The sequence below is a fragment of the Podarcis muralis genome, chromosome 8 (assembly GCF_964188315.1).
Source record: "Podarcis muralis chromosome 8, rPodMur119.hap1.1, whole genome shotgun sequence".
NCBI lineage: Eukaryota > Metazoa > Chordata > Lepidosauria > Squamata > Lacertidae > Podarcis > Podarcis muralis.
The window spans coordinates 64,056,815-64,071,766 of NC_135662.1; the positions used below are offsets into that span (position 1 = coordinate 64,056,815).

Here is a 14,952-nt window from a genome sequence, read left to right on the forward strand (position 1 = left end):
AGAAACTGAGCACATGGTCTTCCAAATCATGATGAAAGGCATTGTGTAGGTGGAAATCAAGTTTAAGAATCTGAATACTTCAAATGTCTTCAAAGGGGCTATCAGTTCTGTTCAGCTAAATTTAGCTTTTTAAAGGACAGTAGGCACACAGGCACTGCTCAGGAGAGAATTGGGGGGGGGGGTCATTCACTTTGTTTCCCCAGAAGGGAGTCTTTGTCAGGAATGCCTATGTTTTTTTCTGGCAACTCTCAGACTGTACGTTATGAAATGGCCTTATGGAGTTTGAGGTTTCCCTGGGGTTAAAAGTGACTCTTTGACCAGTATCAATATGATTGTTAGCTATTGTGAGATATATAAAACACAGAAGAAAACCTAACAATTATTCCTTAAAAATATATGGCTGTTTTAAAAAAATTACCACTGAAAGCAGCCCTTTAAAAGTTGCTAAGAATCTTGCCCCTCTCTCAATGGAAGCTCTTTGGCCAGTCTCAGACAGGGCCTTCTGGCGGTTCCCTCGCTGCGAGAAGTCAAGTTACAGGGAACCAGGCAGAGGGCCTTCTCGGTTGTGGCGCCCGCCCTGTGGAACGCCCTCCCACCAGATGTCAAAGAGAAAAACAACTACCAGACTTTTAGAAGACATCTGAAGGCAGTCCTGTTTAGGGAAGCTTTTAATGTTTAATAGGTTATTGTATTTTAATATTCTGTTGGAAGCCGCCCAGAGTGGCAGGGGAAACCCAGCTAGATGGGCGGGGTATAAATAATTTATTATTATTATTATTATTATTATTATTATTATTATTATTATTATTATTATCTGAAATGGCACTCCATTTGAGGACACTTGTTGTCTCTCCTGGCTTTGCTTTCCCAGTCCTAAGCAGAACTAGCAACTTCCTGGTCACAATCCGAGTCTCCTCTACATGTACAGTCCTATGTGGCCTGTATTGTATTTGCTGCCACTTCAGTATGGCATACTTCTGTTGCAGATATTAATATTGTGCAGTTTGAAGCAACTGGAAGCATAAGAACTGACTCCTTTTGGGATTGAATCGTTCTCCAGCTCCATAAAAATAATATTCAAACTTTTACTGGCAGAACTCTTCAAAAAAAACAACATAAGCATCAAAGATACATCACAAAATATCCATACAATGTCTTGTGCTGTCTAGCACAGGCTCGGCATCTTAGAAAATATAAAATAATCCAAACAGACCTACAATGGTACCTCGGGTTAAGTACTTAATTCGTTCCGGAGGTCTGTTCTTAACCTGAAACTGTTCTTAACCTGAAGCACTACTTTAGCTAATGGGGCCTCCTGCTGCTGCTGCGCCGCTGGAGCATGATTTCTGTTCTCATCCTGAAGCAAAGTTCTTAACCTGAAGCACGATTTCTGGGTTAGCGGAATCTGTAACCTGAAGCGTATGTAACCTGAGGTACCACTGTATAAGCAAAGGTCTCTCTCTCTCTCTCTCTCTTTCTCTCTCTCCCTCTCCCTCTCCCTCTCCCTCTCTCTTTCCACAGCCTGCATTCCAGCCTCCATTGGCCTTTGGCTGTTTATTCTCCCTTCATTTGCATCCTTTTATTCTCTGTCCCTGTTGTCTTTGTCCATGGAGTTTTCTTGGCAGGGATACTGGAGTGGCTTGCCAGTTCCTGCTCCAGGTGGATCACGTTTAGTCAAAACTCTCCACTATGACCTGTCCATCTCGGGTGGCCCCGCATGGCATAGCTCATAACTTCTCTGACTTATTTAAGCCCCTTTGCCACAACAAGGCAGTGATCGACAGAGGACAAGATGGTTGGACAGTGTTCTCGAAGCTACCAACATGAGTTTGACTAAACTGCGGGAGGCAATGGAAGACAGGAGTGCCTGGCATGCTCTTGTCCATGGGGTCACGAAGAGTCGGACACAACTAAATGACTAAACAACAACAACAACATTCTCTGTCCCCAGAGAAATACTATCAAACACCACCCTTTCAAGTTGGTGAATTTGCAACTTAATACCTTTGTCACCTGATCTAACAGTTTAGAATAATAGAAAACTATCAACAGTTATTCATTAACCCATTAAGGAGCTCAGAATCCATTAGAAAACAATCGTGGGAAGAACCCCAATATTAGCAATACACATTTAGCCATTTTTCATTTTAAACCTTCATTAATACACATACCTTTTCTTTCTTTGTGAATTAAATCAATTATACTTAACAACTTCTAAGGATGGTTAGGTTTGCAATCTTCTTCTCAGACTTCCAGAGGGCTATTCTTCTGAATCTGTTGTGCCAAAAAACAATAAAAGAGGCTAGTAGCCACCTTAAAAATGGACAGATTTGTTTTGGCATAATATGTAGCCTACAAAATCTTATGCCACAATAACTTTGTTAATCTTCAAGGTCTCACGAGACTCCTTGTTGGTTTTATCTTGAAATGTTTCTCCCACTCAATCTTTTCCATAGTGTGAAAATATAAGATTCGCTCATGCCTTAGCAAATCTCCTTTCACCCCTTTTTTTGGTGGAAGCAGGGAGTGTTAGACATGACTATTTCTAAGTTTCATCTAAGGTTAAGACTTAGAGGGGTATTGTGTAATTCCTTTGCAGCAGAGGGGCCACATCAAACGGCTCCTGACAGGTCTTGGAAATCTAGGTCAGATGGTTGCCTGGGAATAGTGATAAGAATGAAAGCAGGGGCTCCATTTTGATGTGCGTGGAACAAAGAGGGAGAATCAGCACATCTTTTTCACATGGCAGCCTCAGTGTGAAGGGTTAGGATTTTTGTTACATCTGGAAATGTAGCTAGAGGTCAGAAGCACAGTTCTGCTCTTTGTGGCTGCTGACCAGCTCTGCAACTCTGGGAAAAAAAATCCTATCCTATTATCATCCTAGGAGATGCATGTCTAAAAACAAAAACCCCTCTATCACAGGGATTCAAATCTCACAAGGGTATTGTTACGGCTAAAATCTGGGTGTGGGGCTACTCTGCCACCCAGCTCATCGGACTAAGTCCGCGGGTCCCTGCGGAAGAAAATGAGCTCAGCCGGGCACAGGAGCAAACTGTAGAAGATCCAAGTTTATTGCGCAACAGTTCAAGACGAGATTGAACAGCGAGAAAGGGGTGACATGAACTTTTGAAACTCCCTCCATGTCCCAGAATACAGTGCAAAATACATCCCAGTTACATCATGAATACATTAAGAAGAGGTTGGGTTACACAGGATTAACATATGGAGGAGGGAGGGGGGAATATGCAGAGCTGGAGATATGCGCAGATAAGCACATCCTGATTACCGGTGATGAGAAGACAATGGTCCATGTATGCATGGTCTGCCACCTGGCATTGCCCGCAGGAAAGGCTTGGCAGAGTGATTTGACAGGATTAGGGTCTTTACACCTTGCTTGAGGGATTAAGGAGGACAGGGGAGGTGTCATGGAGTCCTAGAGGAATTGAGCAAATTGGCACGTTGATTTTCTATGGATTTTATAGATTTTAGTCCCTTTTGACATTGACAATTGGGAATAAATGGATATATTGTAGCGAAGAAGAAGGTGAAGAAGACATGCCCCCCCCCCTTCCGTAACAGTATGGATGGGGTAGAAAGTTGATTAAGTTCACATTTAAGGGTGAAACTACTTAATTTACACTTTATGAAACAATATGCAAACCAAAAACATTTGATTCTCAGAATTTTGCAGTGCGGTTCTCTGCTCAAGCAGTGTGTGTGAAAATTCTCGTACTGGGGTAAAGTGTACACATAAATGCATCTAGAGTGCAAACAGCAAAAAAAAAAAAATTAGTAGAAGCTGCTTTGCAAAAATGTGCAGACTAGGCAAAGTTGCATAGAAAAATGTGTCCATTGGAAGAAACTCACACTGAAATGCTGGTGGATTTTCACGATGACCTTTTTAAAAAAGGGGAGGAAATCGCAAACTGGTGTGGAAATGTAGAAAACTGTACTTGAGAACAGAAACCGAAATTGCCAGTTTGACCCATCCTTACATAAAGGGGAAAGCCTCTCCAATGAAATGCCTTCTGCATCAGGGGCTAACTTCCTATTACCGACACTCCTAGCTGCAGAAAGGGCTTTATTTTCATGGGTTAAAAACGATCTAAATCTACATTGTATCCCCCCCCCCCATGTCACTGCTGTGTTTAGATCTCAGCAAACAATCCAGCAGTTCTACAACTGGAAGCGTCCTTGTGCCTTTGAAAGCTTTGACCCTCCCTGTGAGCAGCATCTTTATTGCATCTGATGGCCTATGGGTAATACGACATCAGCAGGACTGGAAGTAATAACTGGCAACTATATTGCTTTCAGGCTTCAGTTGTGTTTTCTCTGTTTGTTTGTTCCTCTTGTCAGCTCAAACTGTCGAGGTGCTAATCAAGTCGAGCGAGTACATGAGCCAGTTGCTGGAGCAAGCCTCCCTGCATTTCTTTGTCACAGCCCGCGTCAAAGAAACGGAGAAGATCCTGGCCAGGCAGAAGAGCACTGTGTTGAAAATACCCCAGCTGCTCCTTAAGGTCAGTTTCAGGGATGGCAGCAGGTTGAGGAGGACGGGCATCGATTTGATTCAGGACACATTTTTAAAAGGCCAACTTAGCTAATTTGCACTTTCTGAAACAATACATGAACCTGAAACACAGCCGTTCTTCAGAATGCTCCAGATTTCGCAATGCAGTCCTCCAGCCAACTAACCTGTATAAAAATCCATATCCTGGGGTAAAGTCTATTGGCAAAACCTATTGGTGTTTTGCAACCTTCTGACTAGTTGCAGGACCTTAGCCAGACCTAGCAGAGTAAACACAGAGTTCATGAAAGCAATTGGCAACTTGGCTGCAGACAGGATGGACGAAGCAGGAACCAGGTATTTGTAGTTAGGTTTTATTATATACAGTGGACTATTTACAGGAACAGAACAGAACACGGATCTTTAGCTAGCTCTCTCATACATGACTCACAATTCCTGAACTCGAACTTGTACTAAGACACATTCCAGTTAGTAGGCCATTAATCATTATTCTCATGAGAGAGCTTGACCAACCATGGAGCGGTCTCCATGCCTCTGTATCACCAGGCAGACTTACTCCTTCACATTGCCTTGGCTGTCGGCCAAACTCTAATTGACTCTGTGTGTGTAGCTGCACATATGCAGATTCCCAACAAAGTCTTCTTGAAAATTAATATACTGGTGAAAATAGCATACAGAAACGCATTATGTTTGGGGGGATATGTGTCTATCTGGAGAGGTTTGCACGAAAATGCTGGTGGATTTTCATGAGGACTTATTTAAAAAATAATAATTCAGAAATTGATGTGGCAATGTGAAGAATTGACTTTAAGGATGGAAAAAATGAGAAACTTGGAAGAAATCAGAATTGACAGATTCACCCATCCCCAGCAAAGAGACCAGTGCTGCTGTTCTGATTCCAGATGTATTCTGAGTCTTGGTTCATCTGCCCATTGAGGCTTGGTATACAGTACTAGAAGATAAAGTGAGATGGTTAAGGAAGCTCCAGAATCTGATAGGGAATATATTATTCATTTTGGTTGCATATCCTGTCTTGCTTGTATAATGGAACCCAAGATGGGGTCCAAGTGGTTACCAGGTAATCACCCATCCAGGCACTGAACAGACCTGGATCCACTTCAGCAAGGTGGTGGCCTCATACATGGCAATACTTTGGTTTGGTAACCTATGGACCCTCCAGATGTTGTTGACTCCCTTTAGTCCCAGCCAACATGGCCAACAGTTAGGAATAATGGGAGGGGTCATCCAATCAACATCTGGAAAAACACACAGGTTCCTCAACCGTAGCTTGAGTGCGCACGCCAGAGTGACTATAGCACTTTTTCAGGCAACAGCCGTACAGGCTAGGCGAAGCATGCGTGCACCAAAAGAAGCACACTATATTCCACAAATACAAGCTCAGAAAATCTTGGAAGTTTGATGGGAAAGGGCTTCTTCTCATCAATAATAATAATAATAATAAATAATAAATTTTATTTATATCCCACCCTCCCCAGCCGAAGCTGGGCTCAGGGCGGCTAACAACAATCAAAATAGTCTGACATTCTAAAAACATTCATTATAAAATTAATTAAATCAAATTAAAATCAAATTAATGGCAACCATCAAGCAAAATTCAAACACCAAGGTTGGTTCAAAACTCTCCTCCAGCCGCAGCCATTGTGTATCTAATTAGCCTGGACAAATGTTGACTGGCAGTGTCCTCAAATGATATAGTGTGTCTTCTCCGAGCATTTTGCAGAGGAAGCCAATAAGTCAAATAAACTTTGCTTTCGAGCTTGTATCTTCAGTAACCACATTTTAAAAATGTATAATCCATTTATTTATTTATTTATTTATTTATTTATTTATTTATTTATTTATTTATTTATTTATTTATTTATTTATTTATTTCCAAAGCTGAACAGCATATATCATCTTCCCTGGGTTAAGCCTCCTAGATTGCTAAGGTCTCCCCTTCTGCTGAGAAGTAGGAATAGTAAACTTGCTGAATGGAAAGCAAAAATCCAAATAAGCACACCATTGGACTTACCTGGCCAGCTTTGTTACCCATCATTACTGCACTTCCTTTGCTTTCTGGAAGTCTTCTTCAAGCATGAGGGCAAGGAATCAATGGTTAGCGGAGAAAAGAAACCTGACACCCCTGGTTTCTGTCAAAAGAGTATCATGTGTATCTGAGGGGAGGAGAGGTAAGAAATTCTGAATACAAACTCAAATTGGTTCCTTCCGTGGAGCAGCTTGCCGTCTGATTCAACTGAGAGAACATGATCCCTCTCTTTTAAAAAAAGAAAGAGAAAAAAGACCAGGGTGGAAGAAATGAAGGTTTAATATAATTCATAAAGCCGTAACAAGCATAGGCTGAACTGACTTATTCTCATGTGCTAAGATAAATGTGACATACCACAGATGTTGCCATGAATTATGCATTGTGCAGCGTGACAGCATTTTTCTTTCTTCCCTTTTTATTTCAAAAGTGCTAATTCCTTCTGTCCCTGTCAGACGATAGACTCGCCAGACCACAGGAGGTATTGCCAGGGCGAGGTCTAAGGGTTATCATCCTGTGCCTGGAAGTCCAAAAGCAATCTTTCTCCTCCTCCTCCTCTACCACATAGGCGTTTTTGTGAAAGCCAAAATGAGCCATTTGGTTGGATCGGTCACTGACAGCCAAATGCAACACAAACCACCATTCATGTTAAATATACATTAATATATACTTGTTTACATATTTAAGTTCATCTGATTTTTGATTTGCATCCTTTCCACAGGTTCCTGGGGAAAAGGTAGTTGGCAAGGAAATGGCAGTGATAGTGGAATTTGCCAACCCACTGAAACAGAAACTCACTGATGTCTGGGTCCGACTTGATGGGCCTGGTCTACTGAAACCAACCGCAAAGCTGTTTAGGTAAGAAATCTGTGGTTATAGCATTGGCTGCCCAACCTGCGTTTTCACAGGAATATGAACACTTACAGCAGGTTGGTCCAAACGTTTTTCAAAGAGGGCCAGATTTGATGAAGTGAACATGCGTGAGGACCTACCAAAGGGCCGACCAAAGAGTTGTTGAGCTTTTTTGGGGATTTTACTACAGGAAATTAAACTGACCGGCAGGCTGGATTAGGCCCCCGAAACAGACTTTGGACATGCCTGGCTTACAGTGACGCAATGCATGCCAGTGCAATATAAAACATAACACTGTCATAGTATCTCTCTGAGGTAATCTAAGGTTGCAATCCTAACTGCATTTATCTGGGAGTAAGCACCATTGAATTCAACAGAGCTTACTTCTGAGCAGATGCAGTTAGGCTTGCAGACTAAAACTGTGAACTGTGATCCAGGAAGTGCACTGTTTAATATGTCACCCAACAGCACGATCCTGATCATGTCAATTCAAAAGTAAATCCTATTGAATTCAGTAGGGCTTAGTTCCAGGTTAGTGGGGTTAGGATTGCAACCTAACTCATGAAGCCGCTTGGAAAACTAGTATCTCTTGGTCTTTCCACCACCATCTATAGTATGAAGATAGTCATACTAATTTGCCTTACAAGGTTGCAGCGAAGGCTGCTAACAGTGTTTATAAAGTGGTCTGACTGCTATAAAGGCTGCTATATAAATGCTAGGATGGTTTTCTTTCATAGTGATTTGACGGACTTGATGGACAAGTCTTGTTTTTTGCACTCATCAGATTTTTATTTTAACAATAAATGAATAGTTCCGGTAGGTTTCTGGATTTGGGCAATTTCAAGATCTTCTCTGAAACCAAGAGAACTAGAAGCTGCCTTTGTGAAAAAGAAGTACCACTCTAAAAGCTGGGGTTCTTGGGCTTGCATACTAACACATATTGCTGATTGAGTTCTTATTTGGCTTGGATAGAAGCTTCAAATTTTACTTGGAGAAAACAAATCGTAGCAGATTATTTAAATAATAATCCCATTTGTTTCTGTGGATAGAAGATGATAAATGACCAGTCAATGTTGATGGCTTAGCACATTACTGAGAATCATCCATCACTAAGGTTACTCCGGGCAAATGGAATTAGTGAAGTTTTATTCCATTAACCAAAAAAAATATAAAAAAAAATTAAAATAATCCTTTGGGATATATCGCAGGGTTTTTAAAAATTATCTCCGGACAATGTCCTGTTGGAAGTGCACCCTCCAGTCTTCTATAACATATTATTATTTTCGCTGCAAAATGATATTCTGGGGGGGACACTTTTATGCAATAATGACCAGGTTATTTTTTGTCATCTTGCTAGGGTTGAGATATTTGAAGGGTGGTTTCCCCCCTCCCAAAGCACAGAGTCAATGTTAGAGAAAACACCTTTTCAGAATTGCTTATAATTAAGTGACATAACAGATAGCACACTCTTTTTCAAGGAATGGATTTGCCCCATCTTCATTTATCCACAAAACAACCCTGAGAGGTAGGTTCGGCTAAGGGACAGGGACTGGCCCAAAATGACCCTACAAGCTTGATGGCTGAACCCTGGTGTCAACACTCTCATCACCATACCACACTGCCTCTCAGTTAACTTTAAACAATTCTCTTTGAGTTGTCCACTTTGCCTCTGAATGACAGCTGTGAATTTTCTAGGGGTATTCTGATGTATCCCCTCCCCTTTAGGACAAAAAAAAAAACCCCTCTTGGGATAGGTCATTTCTTTAAAACATAGGTTATCTTTTCTATCACCAAGATACTTACTCATGTATTACAGTTCAGATTTATGGCCCATCTACCACCATGTTTACACTATTCTTTCTCGCTGCAGAGAAGTTCCAAGGAATTCAACCTTGACCTGGGAAGAAAAATGTGTTCCAAAGCGGTCCGGCCCCCGAAAGCTGATTGCAAGTTTGAATTGCGATGCTCTCCGACATGTCTATGGCGAGCTGGATGTTAATATTGAAACTGCTGTGTGAAAGGCTTTCTCCTTCTTCTTTCATCCCTACCCCACCCACCACCCACCCCCCACATTGTATTTCAGAAATTTCATTACCGGAAACATAAAGTAGAAGTATCTACCCTAATCAGAATTAATTCATAATCCAAATCTTGTATGTACACATTGTGTGTGGCTACTTGGATGGTTACTCCTTATTTTGCTGTTTCCTTTTGAAAAGCTATCCTACAAAAACCCTGAAACCACACTCTTTAAACACCCAGACTTTTAAAAGGGTGGAAACAACATGCACTGAGAAATTATCTTGCACCAACGTAACGTAAGATGGAAAAGAGCAGCACAATAGCAAAATAGGTCTCTTCCACGCCTGTGCCCATGTTTTTCAGGCAAGAAATGTGGTGGTAAATTTCATTTGCATCCTGCTGGTACTCCAAAGAGTTCAGGGTTGGAATTATGGTCCCCCCCCCATTTTATTTAGGTTAGACTTAGGGGTCTTGATGGGCCAAGGTGAGCTTCATGGGCTAGCCTATTCAAAGGCCTCCTGCATTCTATTCCAACTCTCTAGCCACTATACTACAATTGTACCTGTCCTAGCTTCATGCACACTGTTCTTTTATGCCCAGATATGGCACTGAATTGCCTATACAGTGGTACCTCGGGTTACAGATGCTCCAGGTTACATACGCTTCAGGTTACAGACTCTGCTAACCCAGAAATTGTACATCGGGTTAAGAACTTTGCTTCAGGATGAGAACAGAAATCGTGCTCCGGCGGCGGAGGCCCCATTAGCTAAAGTGGTGCTTCAGGTTAAGAACAGTTTCAGGTTAAGAACAGACCTCCGGAACGAATTAAGTACGTAACCAGAGGTCCCACTGTATATATATATCCAGTGATGGAAGGTAACTAAACATTGCCACCAGAGGTGTCAGCTTGTGAGGGTGATTGGGGGCTCAACATCATGCACGTTTCATCAGGACACCAGGAGGTGTCCAGGCGGAGCCAAATGCAGTGGTCACATGGCTCAAAGGGCGGGGGCGCCACCTCCTTGGTGTTGCCACCAGGGGCAGGCTGCTTCGACCTACGCAGGAGGAGGAGGTGAAGGAGAAGGATCCACTGCACTTTTAGGATGGGGGAAGGCTGACCCCTACCCAAAAATATAGGGGGCCCCAAAAGGGCACCATCCCCAGGATCCAGTGCCCCCAATCTCCACCCACGAAAAATGCATTTCAAAGTGCAGAAAATTATTCAAGATTAGATTAATTTAGGCCAATGAAGCTGTAGGCCATATTCTTCCTGCTTGTTCATATGTAATTATGGCCTCTTACATTAAAGCCAGGACAATTTTAAGAGGTTCTGGTCTCTGGGGTACTTTGAACTTTAATTTTAATTAAGGCTTGATATTTTATATTTTAAAAAATTCTGCCAAGAGTAATAAAATGGCCTAAGTAGATACTATCCCGGAACAAGCTTGTCTGAGCTCAAATTTGGAGTTGATGCCACAAACAAATTTCAAACACTTCTTGGCACCTTCATGTCCAATACGTTTCCTCTGAACATTTTGAAAATGGTGGTCAGTGTAAGGACATCACAAACTGAAGGGTGTGGGGTCAGGGGAGTCATGTGACCTGTCATGCAAATGCTTTAACACCTCCCCAGACCATAGTTTTTCTAGATAGCCACTCTGAGAAAAGACAGAGTGTAGCAGATCAGAGCTGACATATGCATCCCTTACGCTGGCCTGCCAGGATATTCTGTTGCAATGACCACTTGGGCCATCCTCCTGTCCCTAACACGGCTGCCACTCTATGGCTGCATTGACAGAGAGTCTGGGGTTGAATTAAAACATTGTGTGGGTGCACTGAGACCCCCTATTCAATCCTGCAAGCTGCTGCTCCAGTGAGTTAGGAGATAAGGTTGAAGTTGTTATTAAGCCACGTCAGACAGATCTTTGATGCGCCATGAGTCTCTTTCCTGAAATATTATCTAACTAAAATGTGTGCTGTTGATGAACTGCATTTGCTTAGAAGCTCTGATTCATGTTGCTATAATGAGCTGTATCACCTGCTTTCCATTTGTCTGAAGGACAGCTTTCTGAGGCTCAAAAGCTCACATTCCTTCCAGTTTATCAGCCAAAATGTATGCAATAAAAGAATGAATTTTCCTGGGTGCATCTCTCCTATGTTGCAGAGGTTCCTGCATGACTTTTTCCTTGCAACCCCTACAAGCGAGGTACAATATGACAACTTCAGGATTGATGCACAGCGATGTTTTCCTCAAGGTTCACATAGTGTGCTCAAAACCACACTGAGTGACAGCAAGGTCACAGAGGTTCCCGTCTGACAATCATGTTTGTTTCAAAGGTTATGGTAATTTGTAAAGCCTTTTGTTCTGGGATGCTCAAATTTCACTCCTACAGATGCTTCCCCGCCTCCCTTTACAACTGCAATGAGATTTCATCGTTTTATGTTGTAATATTCTAAAAGGGTTGTGTCTTCCATCTTCCAGTTTCAACAAAATGTCTTCACATATTTCCCTGTTAAGAAACTGCTTGGATGCAATATTTAGAAGAAGGTAAAAGCAGCTGGGCATATATTTGAAGTTAGTATTCTTATGGATAGAATGCCAAATGCTCTATCCATTCCGTAGGAGCAGAGTGCAGATTTCAGCACTAACATTTTTATGCTTTTCAGTTAAAATTCCCAGCTTTTATTATCTAATTATTTTAAATTAGGTGTGCGTTTACTGCATAGTGTATTAAAGCTGTATTAGTTTTGCCTGGCACTTAAACTGAAGACAGGAAAGGGGGGAAATATGCATGTATGCATGTACATATATATAAGGCAATAAGAATATGGACCTACCAGCTTTGGGAGAGAAAACGTTCAGAAGTTTCACCCTCAACCATTAGATTAATTATTGTCTAGGCTCAATCTGGTTTGCCTGCCCATCCTTTTCCAGAATTCAAATCCACGGAGACTTCAACCTTGTTTCTTGTTGGTAACAGAGCACTCCTCTTACTTCTGCGCATTCTTTCTGAGAATAAACTCTGAGACTGTGCATCAAAAAAATGTCATATATTTTACTTCACAGTAAATATATTTTACACCACAGAGATCACTGGGTGATTGCTTTCCTATCGCTTGGATACCAAGTTTCTGCAAAGTGGAAAAGGACTTGCAGCTAACATTTTAAAACAGGCTTCCTCCAGATGTTTTTGGCCTACAACTCCCATGATCCCTAGCTAGCAGGACCAGTGGTCAGGGATGCTGGGAATTGTAGTCTCAAAACATCTGTAGGGCTGAGGTTGAGGAAGCCTGTTTTAAAAGTCTTTTGGCATCCTTTGTTTTGCCAATCAGCAGAATTGTACTACTGACCTTTAAAAATTGGGGAAGCCATAGCCAAACACTGAAGCATTCTGCTTTTGCACCAATAGCCTATGGGGCCAAAGATCCCTCCAGTGCACTTGATACCCTTCTGTACCTGAAACTAAGCATCTATTGGTCTGACCAATACCTGAAGGGGAGACCCCTGGGAATCCTGCATAATGGGGCACATCTGGCCCTCCAGATGTTGTTGGACTCCAACTCCCATCATCCCTGTTCAATGGCCCTGTTAGCTGAGGCTGATGGGCGTTGGAGACCAACAACATCTGGAGGGCCACAGGTTCCCACTCCTTCTCTATGAGCTACTTTGAGAGGGACAAGGCAGACAGGCAGATGTTGATGTGATTAGAGAAACAGCTGCATGATCATCTCATGACTTAGGGCATATTAATCCCAAACTCGTAGCAGCCCCTCTATGGAGACAGAACAACTTTGGGAAGGGTCAGTTTGATGTGGAGAAGCAGTGGGAGATAGGATGCTTATGTTCTCAGCTGTCATCTGTTGGAACAGAGTTTTCCTGTGGTGCAGGGCTGGGTAAGCATGCACATTGCAAAGAAACGCCAATTAATAGACTTCCCTCTCTCTCAAAAAAAAAAAAAAAAAAGGGAAGAGGGTAGAAATCAACAAGGAGTAAACATAACACAACTTCGCTGCATGGGGTGCCTTTTCCTCCACCACATGAGCTCTTACAGCACCGGTGACAAGCTGGAACCAGGCCATGATTATGTATCACTATCAATAATATTACATAGCCAGCTCCGTTATCCTTATGTAGCCAAAAGAGAACCGCCCATGCACAAGAGGGAGGTATCAGCAGGGGTCCAGAAGCATCAAGATTTGGAGAAATACCAAAAAAACATTTAGGGGGGAAACTATGGAACAACACCTCCCACCCACCCACCCACCTGCAAACAGCTGAATATAAGTCACCATTACACATTCAATTTGCTTTGCTTTGAATATTCTGCATCGTAGTTTGATGGCAAAAGAACATAAGGAGAGCCTGCTGGGTCAGGCCCCTGGTCCATCTAGTCAGCCTCCTGTTTCTCCCATTGGCCAGTCAGGCGCCCGCAAGCTGGATCTGAGTGCAACAACACTCTCCCCTCCTGTGGTAACTGGGACCCAGAGGCATCCAGTGTAGAGAGAAGGTGGCCATTGTGGATAGTCACTGTTGAGACATTTAAGGTGGGTGTTCAATTGTCTAGCCAAAAGCAAATCTTGAATGGGAAACAGTATTCTTGCTCCACACTGGATCAACTATGAAATGATACGTTTTGCTGTGGAACAGACACCTGCTTTGTGTTGCGGAGTTTAAACATCCATAGCATAATGCAAATGCCAAGTCTGGTTAATGCAGAACACTGGCACTCTTCTTGCCTAAGATGATACATTTCTAAGTGCTTTCCCCTGCTCCCACAACACAGATTGCTGATGTACATACAAACCTTACAACAGAGGCTCTCAAACAGCAAAAATGCACATTTTTCAATGTGCATCTTACTCTTTGTCCTTTGCATCCGTATCTTCCTCCCAGACCTGCAGTCTGGGACACGGCATGCAATGCAACCTGAAGCACTTTGCTGAGAAATAAATCCCACTGAGTCCAATGGTGTATTCCCTAGTACGTGTGTGCAGCTACAGCCTTCGGCTGCATCTAGAATTTGGAGAACTATGCTGATGTCATTGAAAACAGCAGCTCTCCATCTACTCCTCCTCGCAGCAAATCAAAACATGTGATGCGATGTCATCTCTGAAATCCCCCGCCTCCTCCACTTCGTTGGTTTATGCTCGGGGTGTGTGTGTGTGTGTGTGTGTGTGTGTGTGTGTGTGTGTGTGCTGAAAATAAGAGCACAGTAAGTCCTCACCACATATTTCTCTTTACTACACTTTATCAGGGAGAGGAGGAGGAGAGGCAGACATCCTCATGTAACATCCAGTCTTATTGAAGCACTTAAAGGGGGAAAGGGGCTATTTCACATCAGTGCTGTGGTGTTCCTGGTCCACACAGATAATTCAATTAAAATGGAAGCATCGGGTGGTATTCAACCAAGTTTTACTCAGGGTAGACCCACTGAAATTAATGAACATGGATAAATTAGGTACATTAATTTCAAAGGGTCTACTCTGAGTAAAAATTAAATACCGCCCA

At 42.4% G+C, this 14,952-nt stretch overlaps 1 protein-coding gene across 2 annotated transcripts in view; it reads left to right on the forward strand.

Moving 5' to 3' along the window:
- The window catches only part of F13A1 (coagulation factor XIII A chain), a 77,024-nt gene extending 65,438 nt beyond the window's left edge, over positions 1 to 11,586 (forward strand). For both annotated transcript variants that reach the window (XM_028737806.2, XM_028737807.2), the window contains exons 13-15: positions 4,357 to 4,517; positions 7,291 to 7,427; positions 9,292 to 11,586. In XM_028737806.2, the coding sequence (XP_028593639.2) occupies positions 4,357 to 4,517; positions 7,291 to 7,427; positions 9,292 to 9,439 (446 nt within the window). In that variant the 3' untranslated portion in view covers positions 9,440 to 11,586. The remainder of the gene's footprint in view (positions 1 to 4,356; positions 4,518 to 7,290; positions 7,428 to 9,291) is intronic.
- The last annotated feature ends 3,366 nt before the right edge of the window (positions 11,587 to 14,952 follow it).